Genomic DNA, 17129 nt, shown 5'->3' with positions numbered 1-17129 from the left:
ACCACCCCCTTAATCTATTTTGATTTGTGACAGGGTAGGAGATTAGCCTGCCGCTACCAGTCTTAAATAGTGGAAATGCACACCTGTCGTTGCTTAAGGGGTAACACCACTGTAGAAATTTCAAAAAATGGATTTTTTTTTTATAAGCTTAAAAAGTTCTTTGAACCTTTTAAAATACAGAACAAAAAGTTTTATACGTTACCGAAGTTTATTTCATAAATATTTTAAGCTTTTAACCAAGCGTTAGTGACTGCTACCTAACGACTTCTCCAAATTTCCAAACTTTAAACGCGTTTTTCTCAAAACACGTTTTCTGAAATTGGCACGCAGCATAACTCAAACAATTTTAAATATTTTCAATCAGGTTTTTCACTACGTCTGTATAATAACCTTCTTAAGAGAAGAGCGTAGGGGATTTTCGATAGATTAATTTAAACGATTGTTATAATTATTTAAGTGCCGTTTTTTTAGTCCAAAATAGAGTTTTTTCCTTCAAATGCTTGCTAATTCCACAAAAATAAATATTTTTTAAATCCCCTACGTGTTTCTCTAGCTATTCTTATCTAGATTAAGAAAAAAAATGTTTCTTTGTTCCAGATTAAAATTTGCACCCTCTGTGTTGCGTGCCGCGGAGCTCCTTCAAGAGAAACCACATCACAAAAATGTCTCCAATGCCGCCATTTTGTAAAATTTTTCGATCAAACTTTGTAGTTTTGTATTTTAGTATATAAGTAATAACTTCCCAAATCAGAGTGATTATTTTCCCTTTCCTTCTATACAAAAAAATTCTTTAAAAATCGTGTTTATTTTACGCGTGTACAGTGGTGTTACCCCTTAATAACAACGCCTTCTTACTGATTGAAGCGCCATCTGTGCGTCACATTTTTCTGCAGAAAGGATCGGACAGATGGTTGAGGACTTTGCTGGCGCCACTAATGCAATGTGTAACTGTGTGTTTTTCTTTGTTTTTGCTTATTTTATCAGCCACAATAACTGACTGCACAATAGTAGAGTGAGGATGGAGAGGATACGTTTGGCTTTGGGAAGTGAGTTTTCAAAATGTTTTTGGAATAGAAAGGTGTTAGAAAGAGGGAAATCAGGTAAATGCGGGGACCCTGCTTCACGTGGGATTCGAACCCACAACCTCTGGGATGGCAGGCTAGTGCACTTACGCTAGACTACCAAGGCCGGTTCTTTATTATAGGATGAAATCCTGTTCTTCGAAAATGTTTATATAAAAAAATAATACTTATCGATAGAGCTGGATGTCCAATACTCGTTACAGCATTTGAGAGACATCCGAATGGCCTCGTAGTCCTCAGCTTGCCCGTCATTACTGATTGAGCCAACTTTTTATCGGGGGTGCGTAGCACATGATTTTTACATTAGCTTCTCCGTTCAACCAAACAATGTGTGTCGCCTATTCCTCTAATCTCTTCGTTTCTCATGAGATCTCTGCGAGTATGCCCTGTGATTGATCGCAATGTTTCCATCTCAACCTTGTTCATTGCTTATTGTGTTATAGTAGTATCTGCTCGGGTTTCAACGGCACCGGTGAGTACAGGTCGCACGCATGTTTTGTAAATTCGAACTTTGCCTTTTAAGCTTAGCTGCTTATTTCGCCACTTTACATCGCATAAGCATCCAGAGATTCGTACTGCTTTGTTCATGCGGTTGTTTACTTCGGCTGTTAATTCTTTCGGTGACGTAATTAGGGTACCCAAGTAGCAGAATTTCATAACTTGTTCGTTACTCTTTCCATACACTGTGAACACATTGAATAAGAGCGGCTGTTTAGGTATTGTCATGGACTTCGCCTTGCTTATTGATATCTGCTGAATGCAGAAGCAGCTTTCTCGAAGGCATACAACATTCGCTGATGGTCGTCTTCGTGGTCCAATATTATAACTGTGTCATCGGCGTAGTACATTATCAGGAACTCCAGAACACCTTTAAAATTTCATCTGGGAAAGTATCAGTCTGAAAATGTAATTTTTCAATCTGCTTAATAATTATAGTTTACTCAAAAAATTTTCCAAGATTTTGAAAATTGTAAACCAGACCTTTTAAAAACTACTTCGTGGAAAAAAATTATGCACATAATCAAACTGAAATACTATCTGCCATATACAATATCAGAGAATTTTGACTTACATGGGGCTTTTTTAATTTCGCGGAAATGTGTACCATATTTTTATGTGCAGAGATCAACTTAGACAGAAACCTCCGGAATAGGCGAATTGCCATTCTGAGCCGTGTCCATGTGGTTGTCAGCTCAGAATGAAACAAGGCGAATTCATTATGTGTTTTCTAGTTTCACAATACTTTTCTTTGACAATCAAACGTTCGGAACATTGTTGTTGGTCTAGTGCCACCACCTTTAATGAATGTGCCTTGGGTTAAGTTCTCATTAGTCTTTGAGTGAATTGAATAACTGAATTAACCGAGAATGCACAATCGTATCCGGCTCATATGAATTCCAGGATATAGAAACGAAGTAGCAGTTGCATTGCTGAGACTGCACCCTCGATATTAATTGGACACGAGCCCTTGCTTGCCATGGGACAACACACCATCAACGAGGAGCTTAGAATGGAACAGCTAAGGCTGGATTCGTCAAGGGCTGCGCCAGGTTCAGACAACTCATTACCCTCCTTAAGAGCAAACTAAGAATGTTGACGGGCATTCTCACAGCTCACTTCAGATTGCGCAACCATCTTCACAGGCTTGAGGTATGGTCCACTGACACTTGTCAGTTATGCGATCACTCCCCGCAGACTCCAAGCACACTTTCCACGCAAATAAGAGAAGAGGATTAGATACTTCAGCCGGCGGAAACTGAAAGAAAGGCACATGCACTCGGTATTATCTAAGGTTTATTGAGAGAGCTGGACTTGGATAAGGTACTGTGATAGGTACAGCGAACAAAAGGCCGTGGGGTCGGAATTCATCAACTTGGCGAAGGGAGTTTAGAGCAGATTATAACATGGCAATCAAAGGAAGCGCTTGAAACACATTGAATTTGGATATGCTTGTTTTCTGAGGTTTAGGTTATTATTTTTTTTTACTGGTAACAGGGTGACTGGTCGACCGGACCGAAGCAAACCATTATACCCAGTAGCACCACTTTCCACTCTCTGTGCCACTTGCAGGTTTGCGTTTTCAACGTTGTCGAGTTCTCATGAAGCAATTCCATGTGATATGATCCAAATATTTTGAATATTCGTCAATTCTGCTAAAAATTGTATTTTTATAGGCTTAAATACTAACCTATAATAATTGCATAATACGTAAACTGAAAAATTATGACGAAAATTCAATAATTTTGAAATTTATTCAATCTGAATAATTTTGTTATAGAGCTTGTCAATATCAAATATCTTCGGTTCTTTTAAACATTTTTACACTTTTTTTATTTACATTTTTTTTCAATTTTTTTTATGATGTATACTTAAAAAACACTTTAAAAAACATTTTTTTCGTCTTTTTTGAAAAACACCCAAGAATAGAAAAAAAATTAATATTATATATAAAATTTTTTCGCAAAAAATTTAAAAATATAAATCATAACAATATTAAAAAGAACCGAAAATATTTGACTTTAAAACTCTATTCAAAAAATGTTCAGTAATTAGTGCGTTCGAAATTAGTCGGAAAATTCCCCTCGACTACATCCAAAACTTCGATATTAGGCATAGTAGGAAACTGCTGGGCTTATGACCTGGCCACACAGGGAACCCTCGGCACAGTTTTACTGCAAAATGGTAGGATTGGGATTCCCTTGAGAACCTGTGGTTTGCTCCTGGAACTATGGCAACTCAGCGAGCGCTGGGTTAGTGCGCAGCCGTGCAAAGTCGCGAGATCCTTCTGACCACGGGTAGATCTGGGGCGCTGGAGGGAAATTCTGAAGCTAACAAGCCGCAACCCTCAAGTTCGAGAGTGTCCTTACCGGGCATTGTCCGTTAGTTGGGCGTGCGGTGAGACTTGGTATTGTCGCAAGTTCTTTCTGCAGAAGTTATGGACAGGGTGGCATTATCTCAGCACTTTCTCTTCAGCTGTTCTGTTCTCGTCGGGCTAAGATTCAGGTATCTGGGATCTCACTTTTTCGGTACACCTGCGGATATTGCGGGTTTAAAATTTAACGTAACAGTTAACGTAAAATGTCACCGTTTGGTCATCATTCTCCTTCTTCTTTCTTCCCTCCTTTCGGTTTTTGTTTTGTTTTCCCCCTCTGTTTCTCCTCTATATGGCATCCCAATGGACAAATTTGGACTAAGAATTCTCGCAATAAAAATTAAGCAACCCCAAAAAATTGTTTCTCAAAATTATAAATATTAATCCCAGTTTCTTACTGATTAACAAATGGATGGAATTTGAATTTCAAATTGATAAATTAAAATTACTTAGGCCATAGAAGAAGTGACGTAAGCAGCTGTTCTCCAAATATCCGCATCCCATTTTCCCCTGATTCTGATTCATCTTCACAAAGTGGAGCCAGGAGAATGGAGAATTTCATCCGAACTTTGTACAAACAAATAAATACCCGAAACAGCTGTAAGCCATTTCACAGCTATTAGTGTTGGAACAACAGTTTTGTGGCAAAATTTCTATGTACTTCGGTTTGTCGCAGCAAGCAAACGCATGGAAAATTTGATAATTTCACAAACTTTACCCTTCTATTGCAAAAGCAACAACAATGCAAGCACAACAACAAGGACACTAAGCATTTCACTGAGCAATGCACCCGAGAGTCGAGTGTTCACTTGTTATAGTTGCAGTTACCAAAAAGTTTTAAACTGTTTGCAAAATTTGCGAAAACCACAGCATCATTTCGTATATGAATCGTACGAGGGTCGCCATTTATATTGTGAGCCCAATGTTAAAAAAAAATTTTTTTTTGCTATTTTCCTTTGTGGTTCATGCTGTTTTGCAAGCCTTCGAACAATTATTTTATGCGATTTTTCTGTATTTGCCTTTAAATAGAAAGAAACCGCAGGGGGCAGCATCAGATCTTTACGGTGAGTGATCCATTAATTCGTTGTTCTAGATGTTATGCCTTGGTCCGGCTCTGAAAGTATTCGATGTGGTACCAGCTGGTGGTATCAGTAGAAGAGGAAGGTCTGCTCTGCGTTGAAAAGATTAGGAAGAGAAGGGCTTGGCTTCACTTGGTGTTTCCAACTGGCACCGCTTAGCACGAGAAAAAGCGCCTGACGCGCAAAGGTAGAATTATCTACATTTGGCGGTGGTATTCAGCTTCAAGCTCATACGAATTATTTCCATATTCGTTACCTGTTCGTAAGTATATGCGTATTTTGACTCTTGGACTCCAAATTTTTGTGGGAAAAACATGTCGCATTGAATCCTACTTACGAAATTTCTTCTTTCTCTCTGGATATGTTGTGTGGCTTTCTGTAAAATATGTGGTATATCACCTAAGAAAGTGCCATGAATTTACACTGCAATGTACGTTCCTACATAGCAGTGTACTCTGCAAGGCCCAAGAGAGGTACTCAGTACTTTAACCAGTTTACCAACTCTAGATTTGTGCCTTTTGTATGAACATTTTGTATGGTATGAAACTTCAGTTCTACATAGATGCATTTTGTCTCGCATAAAGGTTCGACATTTGCCTCCTTGTGTATCGGGCGTTAAGGGGCTAGAAGGATTATTGTCGTAATATCCGACCATAACTAACGGTTTTTACTATCAGAACTAGGTTCAGGATAGTGTAGAATTTTACGAATGAGTCTGAATTAGACTTGGATCTGGATAAGAGATACTTCATGAGCAGGGTTACATCAAACTTGTATATTATCTAGAGTGCGCACTACTGCCTTTGATTAGAGACTCTATAGAATACGTTCCCACGACAGTGCATAAGTTCTACCCTACTCTAACAACCCAGCTGTATTATCCGCCAATGACTGTCATTTAAGCAGCATTTACCGAAAATATGTAGGTGGAGAAACCATAAAAATGCCTTTGTTTATTGGGTACCTGGTCATTGAAGCGCATAGAGAACAATGCTGCTGATGAAGTTACCAGGTGGGGCTCTGAAAGGTGGCTAGTACAGAGAACAATCTTGGTATATTGAAACGTCAGTGAAGTAGTATATCCACAAGTAGGCCTTTACCCAGCATAAGATTAGGTGGCAAAACGTCTTCAGCATTTATCTATTCCCTAAACACGAGATTTTAGGCTACTTGACGGTATTTTAACCGGCCATTATATAAGTACTTATATAAGTAAGGGTTTTCCATTAGGAGGTGTTATTCCCGTAAAAGATCAATGGTTTCGTTGCTTGTGTGGCACGTAGCGCCGTCTTGTTGAAAATAAACGTTGTCCAGATCAATACTATCCAATTCCGGTCAGAAAAAATCGTTAATCACCTTTCGACAGCGCAATCTATTCACCGTAACTGTTGCTCCAGCTTCATTTTCGAAAAAGTAAGGTCCAATGACTCCGCCGGACCATAAACCACACCAAACAGTCACACGTTGGAGATAGAGAGGCTTTTCAACAATAACTATTGGATTTTCTGAACCCCAGATCCGATAATTTTGCTTGTTGACGAAGCCACCGAGGTGGAAATGGGCCTCATCACTCAAGAAGATTTTTCTGGAATTCCGGATCATTTTCATGCATTTCAACGACCCAATCAGCAAAGATAAGACATTGTTGATGATCGGCCGGCTTGAATTCTTGTTTTAACTGGACTTTATAAGCCTTAAGACTCAAATCTGTATGCAAAATACGGTGTAATGACGTTTGTGGAATGCCTAATTCCAAAGAATGACGAGGAATGGGCAAACCTGCGTTTTCTTCAACACTTTCGGCTACAACAGCAACATTTTCGGCTGTTCTTGAGCGACTTGCACGGGTTTTATTCTTCACATCACTAACTTATCCCAACAACTTGAATTTTTTCACCAATTTCTGTATTGCGGTCCGACAAGGTGCTTCACCATTTTTATAGTGAATTTTAATAACTTCAATGCGCTGTTTAAGCGTGTATCGTTCCATTTTTATTAATGGCGTAGTTTCTACTGGTCAAATATCAAAAAATTACAGCTTCAAAAGTGGCATCTACCGAAATAGCGGACTATTCAAAATAGCACCACAGGGCAGCGTCCGTAACCGAGTAGGTTAGTGCGAGAAGTGCATGGCTTGAAAAAACTTCTCCGCACAAATAGGAGGAGGAGCTCGGGCAAACAAGCAACACAGGGTAAAGGGTATTTTTATAGAGCCTGAGAACTTAAAATAATAATAAAAAACTGAAATATTTTTGGATTGAATTTATTTTTATTATAGTCTGATAGATAATTTTGGCATTTATTTTCTAAATGCGATATATGGCATATGTCCGTCGCGGCCACGAGTTACATGGTCCATTTGATCAGGCTAATTTTTTTTTAAATAAATCTGGATAATAAACCTAAACAACGCAGCGATGGTCAATTGGCTGTAATTCTTGCGCGAGCTGTATTTTATAGGCCCTTTAATGGACGCTTAACCCAAGATCCTAACCCAACACGTTGTCGAAAAACCAACAAGCGAGTCAACATTTCGGCGAAACTAAGTAGTATGTGAAACTAATGGCTGATTGTCTCAATTCCAAATTTCACATCGGTTCTTGCACAACATCAATGTTTTCTGACCCAACAACTGAATTAAACGATCTTCACTTACTCTTTTCTTAAGGGGTTAGGGGTAGTCAGAGGGCCCAAAAAATTTGCTTGTCAATTGCTTTATTTTACTAAAATAAAAACATAGCATTAATACATCATTTTCCGACTTGACTCTAGCAAACATTAATAATTGTAAGAGTCATCGCTGTTTGTGTGGAGCCCGTTTCTCCAGAAGTGTCTTGCGATCTTCACAAGTCCTTGCAGATTCCTCTAAAATCAATCGGACAAGAGAAATTAGTTTTATTAATAGATAATATTGTGCCTTATCGAAGCTTTTTTTAAAAAATTAACAATATGGGGCCTCAGGAAATATTTTTTAGATTTTCGAGAAAAAACCAGCCAATTATTTGTTTGGAAAAAAATCGAAATTTTTGGAAATAAATGCTTCGATCAGTCACGAGTATTTTATGTTTTTTAAAAGCAGTATACATTTTATTGAAATCTACTAAGCGGTTTTTAAGTTACAGTGATCACCAGTTCAAAAAACATAGTTTTAAGAAAAACGCATTTAAAGTTTTGCTATCGAGTCGGAGCGCTCTTTGTTAATTCTTGAATAACTGGAAAAGTATATGTCGGCTTCACTTCAAATTTTCACACAATATTTTTAAGACATTATACTTTAAGAAAATGCAAAAAATCCAATTTTTTGAAAATTCTGACTACGCCTAACCTCTTAGTAAAAAGCACAATCGCGTTATAGTTCCCACGACAGTCGCATTTACATTATCGGAATGACCCGGATATACACATGTACATATCCTTCAAGCTCTTCTGTAGAAGTGTCAGCTACTCAAAATGTATATAGTGGCCCTCGTAAGCAGAATATTCTAGCCAGCAAATTCGGTAAGCAGAGGAGGCACATGTACGAGTACGAATGCATCTCAAGACTAAGCCACGTTTGTGTGCTTATTTTCAGTTATCACAAAGCAAATGAACTAGTGCTATGTACATATTTTCTACAATGTTGTTGTTTAACAACAAATAACTAGTCAAAAGCGAGGTACATACATATGTTCATATAGAAGTTTGCATGTTTGATTTGGGTATTAAACCGAAGATTAGTTTCGGTGTAAATACTTTTGCTGTTGTTTCTGTTATAGGATATGTTTTAGCTAACTCAAAGTTGATGTTTTAAACGAAACCGCAATTGTGGCTTGACTATTATAACTTACAAGCCATTAGAGGTAAATATTTCTCAAAGTCAAAACATCTGCATAAATGTGAAAACATTTTTATTGGCTTCATTATTTACTGCTTCTGTTAATTAACATTTGCAATATTTGAAAACTTATTACAATCTCTGTTATATATTAACAATATGTAATTTTTGTACAATTAGGGTCAATTATGTTCTTTTACCAATGTAAGAAGAATCTGTTTTTTTTTTTTTTTTTTTTTTTTTTTAATTACACTGTAAATCTTATAGTTAGATCAGTCTGTGAGTCGCTTTTATCTTCGTTTGATATTTTCTGTCAGTACTATGTATTTTCCACATTTGTTTATTTTGGTGGACTGATAGTCGCTGTACCGGGTTGCCAATATTCGACGGACCCACGTGTGCATGTTAAATCAAAGCAAAACACAATTTTTTTGATGTTGACGATAATAATCATTTTATTTGGTTCAAGTAGATTTGTTGCCATCACTTTTTGAATATGATATCTCTCAAATGGCCGCCTTGAGCCTGTACGGCGTATTGTGCCCGTTTTGCAGCATTTTCCATAGTTTTATCTAACATTTCTGCTGGAATAGCGGCTATTTCCTCACGGATGTTATTCTTGAGCTCTTCTATGGTCTTTGGCTTATTAATATAAACCTTTGATTTTAAATGTCCCCCCCCCCCCCCCCCCCCCTCCCCCCACAAGAAGAAGTCAGGTGACGAACGCGGTGGCCAGTTAAAATCGCTATTTTTCGACATCAAACGACAAGGAAACAATTTCTTCAAAAAATCGATTGTGGCGCGAGCTGTGTGTGGTGGAGCGCCGTCTTGTTGAAGCCAGAACTGCCTCATACGCTTTCGACGAATAATAGGCATCACAAAAGTGGTTATCATTTCGCGATAATGCTCCTGATTGACGGTAACAGCTTAACCATCTTCATTTTCGAAGAAAAACGGCCCAATAATCGTTTTCGCACTAACGTCGCACCAAACAGTGACTTTTTCGTCGTAAAGAGGTACCTCTTGAATTTCGTGAGGATTTTTAGTGGCGTAAATACGGCAATTTTGCTTGTTTACCGTCCCATTCAATAAGAAATGAGCCTCATCGGACATGATGATTTTGTTCCAAAATTGCTCGTCATCTTCAGCCATATACGCACGTTGAGTTTTCACAATTGACCTCTTTTGTTGAATGTAAATTTCAACCATTTGGGAGCGCTCGCGTGGCGTGTACTGTTCCATGGTAAAAATCTGCTTGGACTGACGCTTCCAACGCGGTATGTCATTAAGCGATCTCTGTCAAAAGATACAGGGTTGCCAGATGGGTCCGTCAAATATGGGCAACCCTGTATATGTTTAGTGTTACATTTTGTGATTGTTTCTTGGATTGTGTCTACGTTTAAGTCACGATGTATGGCTTCATTGGAAATAACATTTGTTATATTTCGTAATATTTTGGATTGTGTTCGCTGTATAAGCTGAAGATTTGTGTTTTTAGCCGTTCCCCATATTTCTATTCCGTATTTCCAAATAGGAGTAATAATTGTTTTTTATATAATCACCTTATTATAAAGTGATTAATTTCATTTCTTTTGTAAATGATATGCTGTTTCCAAGTTAGTTTTTCGTCAATAGTTATTCCAAGATATTTTGCTGCTGGGCAGATTTTTATTATGTTGTTTTTCAAAGTAAGATTAATTTTGATGTCTTTTTGTTTGTATACATATATAACGTGTATAGTTTTGTCATTAACTTCTATACCCCATTCGTCAAACCAGTTTACTGTATTGTTTATTAATTTTTGAAGTGTGAAGGTCGACAGTTTTTCGTCATTGTTTGATGCCATTAATACAGTATCATCTGCGAACGTTGATATTCTTCATGAATGCATTGTCGGAGTTGGTACATCTGCGGTGTACATATATTAGCTATAAAAGAAGTCATTGTACACTGCCTTGCGGTACTCCAGCTGTCATTGGTAGGATATAGGAATATTCGTCTTCATATCTTAAAGTTCATAGTATTTTTGTGGCAAGATTCGTTTCAGCTTATGTGTAAGTCCTTTAAGCCAAACTTTATCAAAGGCCTTTGCAATGTCCAAGTATACAGCTACACAATATTTTTTGCCATTCATATCGTTATGTATTTTATTGACAACCCTATGGATTTGTTGGACTGTTGAGTGTTGCCGTCTAAATCCGAAGTGATGGCTTGGTATTACTTTTTTGCTGTCAAAATTGGTTATAGTCGGTCGAACAATATTTTAATAATAATAATAATAATATTTTTTTAAACACTTTTGAAAGTATTGGCAATAAGCAGATGGGCCGATATGAGGCAGTTTTGGTGGCATCTTTTCCTGGTTTGGGTATGACGGTAATTTGAGAAACTTCCCATAGTTGTGAGAAGTATTTATTCTCTAGCATGCATATATTATTTCTTATGAATTGCAATGCTATTTCAGATAACTTTGGAGCTTTTTTATCGTTTAGCTTTCTTATTTGATTTTTAATTTCACTTATGGTAGTCTTTCTTGTTTTGGTTTGCTGAACGTTTATTATGTTATCAGATTCAATGTTAATATTTTAATTATCCATTTCGCTTCTAAATGTGTCTAAGAAGTTTTTGGCTAGTGTATAGGCTTTTTCTTTGCTTGTTTTTGCCCATATGCCGGTTTCTGTTTTGATAGGAGTTTTATGTACTACAGCGCCATTAAGTGTTTTGTTGCTTTCCATAAGGAGTAATTTGTAGATGCTGCTGTTCCCAAGTTCGCCAAACAATTTCGAAGTTTACTCTCCTTGTGTTTTGTAAGCAATACTTTTAGCTCATTTGCCGCCTTATTAAGTTTAGTTTTATCTGCTCCGATTTTCTCTTTAATATTAGTTGAGATATTTTCTTTATTTGTCATTTTCGGTGTTGGTGTAGAGGAAGCAACTGCTTGTATTACGCTATCATTGAAATATAAATTAGCGGAATCCATTTCATCTTGAGTTTTCCGTGATATATTTATTTGAGTTTTTGTTCCATTTTTTGAAAAGCATTACTTCCAGGCGTTTTTAGCATAATTAGTGGTGAATGGTCTGAAGATAACTTGATTTTATTGTCAGACTTCCATATGATATATTTTCAATGATGCAGAAGTCAATTAAATTCGGTTGCTTTTTTTTTTGTATCCGTTGGCCAGTAGTTGGACTAAAATAATACTAATTCAATCTTAACATATATATACAGTTTGTCAAGAATATCTTTGCTCAGTGAAGAAAAATTTAAAGTTCTAGCTTTGATCGAGAATTCCAACAACAAATAAAAAAGCAAACAAAAAATAGAATTTTAAATTTTTCTTCACTATGCAAAGATTGCCGACAAACTGTAATATACTTCAAAAATATATGAGTTGGCTGCAGTACCCGATAGCTGGGTACCATATTACCAAATGGATTTTAGAATGGTCTTATACTAAAGAAAATTTTTGTTTCTTGTTTAGTAGCCAGTAAAGAGAAGTAAGTGTTAAACCCAAAGCTCTTCTTTTAGTGAGGATGTGAGTTTTCCAAGTGAGTTTTGAATCCAAATAATTGCGTAAATACTTAGTTTTTTTGGATGGATATCCCATATCGATGCCATTGAGTTTTACTGGTGGGCAGTGCTCACGTCGGCTTGTAAATGTTACCTGAACCGCTTTAGTCTCACTCGCTTTAGTTCCCCACTTTCGCAGCCATTGGGTAATGTCATCCAGACAAGTTTGCAATTTTAGAGATGCTTTATTCGCGACTTTATCTGCAGCTAGGGCAGCTGTATCATCTGCAAATGTTCCGATTAGGGCACTTGAAGGGGCAGGCAGATCATGCGTGAATAACAGGTATAATATGGGATCTAGGACGGAGGCTTGAAGCACACCAGAATTTTTTGGTGGAGATTGGTTGCTTCATCGCTTTGTTTGACAATATAATAATATAATTAATTTATGGTTATATTGTATATATCCCCTATAAATAATAATAATAATAATATAATATATGGAAATTTGTTGGGAGAGATTTTTTTACTTTGTGAAGCAAGGGAGGCTTGAGAGATGTCGAGTCGAGAAAAGCTGCTGTGCAAAATTCTTTCGTTCGAAAGCGTTATTTATGTCTTCGACGAGTCGGTGCCCTTGCACAAAACATAAGACTCAAAAGTGTGTTTAATGAAGCACAAAAAACTGTTAACATTTCAGTGCTAAGACTCGATTTGGAGGTCTTGTGAAAACTAAATAAAATAATATTTATAGTTTCAACAAAAACACCCAAATTACTCTAAAAGTGAATATTATTTCAAGCACGAAATTATTTTATAATTATTATTTATTTAACTCATAAAATTTAATATGAGGCTGATTATCTTTACTCACAAAAACTACATCAATTTTTTGTCCCGCCGAATTGCACTTCTGTATTTAAACGCTTTAATAATGTAATTATTTTTACAAAGCACATAATTTTACACATCTTGCATATCTACAAGTAGGTTGAGTTAGTTAGCTGTATCTGGCTGATCTGAATAGATCTCACTGAACAGAGCTCAGTGTTGTTGGAGTCGTGTTAAGCATAGTTTGTGTCTTGGCGAGTTTTAATAAACAGTTTAAACTTTTGCCAGCAATATCCTTCAAAGATGAAAAGTTTACGGATCGCAGACACTTGTAACGAATTCTGCTTAGAGCAGGGCAATGGCAAAGGAGGTGTTCTAACGTACCCTTTTCTTCTGCCTCATTTACACGGGTCGTTCTGGACTAATCCCATTTAAGCTACGTGATATGGAGGAGACAATGATCAGGCAGTACTACAAATGTTTAACATTCCTTCCTTGGTAGTTTGAGAATAACGTGAGTTGTTTTTGTATTGCAAGTAGCATTATTTTGGCAATCCTACGGGAAACCGAGGTTTCCCATATAGACTGTGCTCCCAGAGTTAGTTCTTCGTCTAGTTCAGTCTACAAAACTGAGAGCGAAGGATATATATTCGACGTACTCATCCTAGGAAAGCGGGTGCCTGCCTTAGCAAGCTCGTCAACTCTCTCATTCCCCTCTATTCCCTTGTACGCTGGTACCCAGTAAATTATGACCTGTCTATTCTTGCAGAGTTCGTCCATTCTGGATCTACAGTGTTGCACGCATTACGAGCAGCCATTATGGCTTTAATAGCAGTTTGACCATCGATGAAGCTGTTTGTGCGAGTGTCGAGGGAGGTAAATTCCAAAGCTAATTCAGCTGCTTTTGTTGGGGCATAAATTCCATAGATTGAAATAAACTACAGTGATTAGAAAACCTGAAGGACTTTTGGCGATCAAACTGCGGGCAAAAGACAGTTGCTCCTACTTCTTCATTTTGAAGCCATCTGTAAAGAAATTGTATGAATAGTATGTGGAGTCTAGACCTTTCTGCCATCCATTTTGCTCTATAATGACGCTAAGCTTTTTGTCAAATTTAACGCATGGAAATTCGTAGTCTGACCTTCCGTTTGAATCCAGAATGTTGCTTTGGCCAGAAGGGCTCTGTGTCAATTGTACTAAGATCTTCATTCTTAGAGAAGATCTTTTGGCTGAGTTTCTTACTACAGGGTGGGCCAAATAAGACCTACTAATGTCAAGCACAAATAACTTTTTTATTTTTTGACATATTTATTTTTCTCTTTTTGTAGGTTATAATTGAATTGTTGAAATTTATTATGGAACCCTACAGTACAACACAACGCGTTAAGATTATCGAGTTTTTCTATTCTTACACAATTAGCCACTCAGATTAATTTTTTAAATGATATCTTGATGTCGGATGAAGCGCATTTCCATTTAAATGGTTATGTCAACAAATAAAACTGTAGATTGTGGGGCTCTGAAAATCCAAGGGCAACACACCAACATCAGTTGCACCCATCTAAATGTACTGTTTGGTGCGGTGTTATGGCCACTAGAGTTATCGGTCCATATTTCTTCGAAAATGAGGTTGAAACGCCGGAAACGATTTCAGGAGCTTCTTACAGAACATTGATTGAAAACTTGTTGCGGAGAATGGCGGAGCAGTATCCTAATTTGTGGTTTCAACAAGATGGAGCAACTGCGCATACTGCTAGGCAAACTATGAACCTGCTGCTGGACATTAGTAGGTCTTATTTGACCCACCCTGTACTAACTTGATCGGATGCCTCTTTCTATTATATTTCTTTACGGGGTAGTATCAAGAAAAAAACATTTTTTTTTGTCCTTCTTATCCTCAGCTAAGATAATATAGAACATTAATTTACATAATTCTCAATTCTAAAAAATGTTCTTATTCATTTATTTTTAACGGTAGTAATCGCCTAAATGACTGGTTGCCGAAATATTTCGAGAAAATCAAACAATTTAGTGGCTGACAGAGTAAAAGTGCTGAGTGAACTTAATTTGTTTTATCAAGCGTACACAGAAACGTGCATACAAACATTTTTTTATCATATTTATAACTTTTCTACTCAGCTACGATTAAATTTCACAGAAATCAAATATAATATTAAATACATACATACATACATACATATTAAATTTCAATTATATTACTCATTCATCTCAGCTATTTCATTATCACATTTAAGGCTTTAATTATTGTACAAACTAGAGATAATAATTAACTATGCATTACTCATATAAAGGGACTGTTATTCACAAAGTATGTATTAGCCTCATTTTATATACACATGAATACTCTAAATCTGAAACTAATTAATTATCAACTTTTTCTAGCAATTACAGTACTCCACGCGCCACAAAAAACCCCCAATCCTTCAACTATGCCCTCAATAGAGGTTATATGCTCAAACTCATCACAATATTCGGTCTGACGTCCCACACCCAACTGGCCATGTGCATTCCAGCCAGCAGCAAACAATACACCACAATTCATTTGTAGAATCGTATGTCGTGCGCCTGCAAATACTTTTACTGGCACACATTCCGCTGCTACGACCTCTCCCTGTGCTGCGCTATCAATTTCCTCAACATCTTTGGTGCGCAGGCACTTGCACGCTGGTATTTCCACAATTTGTGGTAACACAAACACTGCTGGCTCTTTAAGTTTTCCCGAAATCGTGGATTTAAATATGCGTAAACCTAATTGTCCGTTGGAATTGAAACCCCAGGTATAGAGATCGCCAAAAGCGGAAATAGCCGCGTTATGCCAGCCTCCAGCCGCTACAAAATTTATCTGTAAACAAGCGAATTTAGTTTGCGTTTCGTGTTTTAATATAGAAATGGTAGCTACTTTCACGCCCGCGAGCGCTTCTATCAGCACCGGCGTTTCCTCTACACGCAGCACATCCTGACCCAATTGTCCTCGACTGTAAATACAATTTCATTTATAAAGTTACTCAAACGGGTAGAAACAAATGTATTCACTTACAAGCCGTTGCCCCAACTGTAGATATCGCCATTGGCGCTAAGCAGCAGCGCATGTTCAAACCCACATTGTATTTGACGCACACGAAAATGCTTTGGGAATTGATGGATTTTACTGGGCACGCTGTAGACTGCATTTGTTGCACTAACAGCAACGGTGATGTTGGAACCACACGCGATGTGCGTAATATGCAAACGTTCTGCTCGCTGCGGTGTTGGACGCGGTTCGCCAAAAATAGAGCGTTTCTGCGGCAACGTTTGCACTTCGGCATCAATCTTCACCTCCTCTAGTTTCCCGTCGATTTCGGGGCGGACTTTAAACAATTTGCCATTTTCGCATAGCGCAAGACAGAACTTATCACAAGCGGCCAATTGTGTAATGATATCTGCACTTCGTATGCAAGTTGTAGATTTTGGTTTACCAGATAAAAAGCCTCGCAATACGAGCTGATTTTCTGTGGCGTAAGCAGTGTAACTCCAACTGACAGCAACTAGCAAATTACCATTCTGAAAGTTCGTTAACTTTTCGGAAGATATATCTAAAAAAAAATCAAAAAATATTGTTATAAAACATAGAAAAAAGCATTATACACAAAAAATCTCGTTTGCACCTATAAAAGTATTTTCGCTTCGTTGACGATCGCCGCCGAACTGGCCAAATCCATTGAAGCCACTAAAAGCAAACATTGACATTATGTTGCAAACTAAATAAGTTCGTCTCTCCAAAGTAGTTGATGACGCGCACTCATGCGGAGATTAGTGAGTATCAACTACAAAACAAAGTACGCGGTTGTCAAGATACGCAGTTCAAACATAGTAAATAGAGCACCATTGTACCTACGACCGCTAACGTTACTGCTGCGCCTCCGACCTCTGTCAAATTTCAA

General features: G+C 37.4%; 1 protein-coding gene across 1 annotated transcript; it reads right to left on the bottom strand.

The window, feature by feature from the left end:
* Positions 1-14943: 14943 nt before the first annotated feature.
* On the bottom strand, positions 14944-16962 carry LOC129242605 (RCC1 domain-containing protein 1). Its single transcript, XM_054879361.1, has 4 exons — positions 16854-16962; positions 16247-16781; positions 16109-16184; positions 14944-16051 (listed from the first exon to the last, which is right to left on the bottom strand). Exons 1-4 carry the CDS (start codon positions 16933-16935, stop codon positions 15578-15580), a joined length of 1167 nt encoding a protein of 388 aa, XP_054735336.1. The 5' UTR covers positions 16936-16962; the 3' UTR covers positions 14944-15577.
* Between the last annotated feature and the right edge of the window lie 167 nt (positions 16963-17129).

This window comes from Anastrepha obliqua, chromosome 1 (genome assembly GCF_027943255.1).
Source record: "Anastrepha obliqua isolate idAnaObli1 chromosome 1, idAnaObli1_1.0, whole genome shotgun sequence".
Lineage (NCBI taxonomy): Eukaryota > Metazoa > Arthropoda > Insecta > Diptera > Tephritidae > Anastrepha > Anastrepha obliqua.
This window is presented reverse-complemented; position numbering and strand designations above follow the sequence as displayed.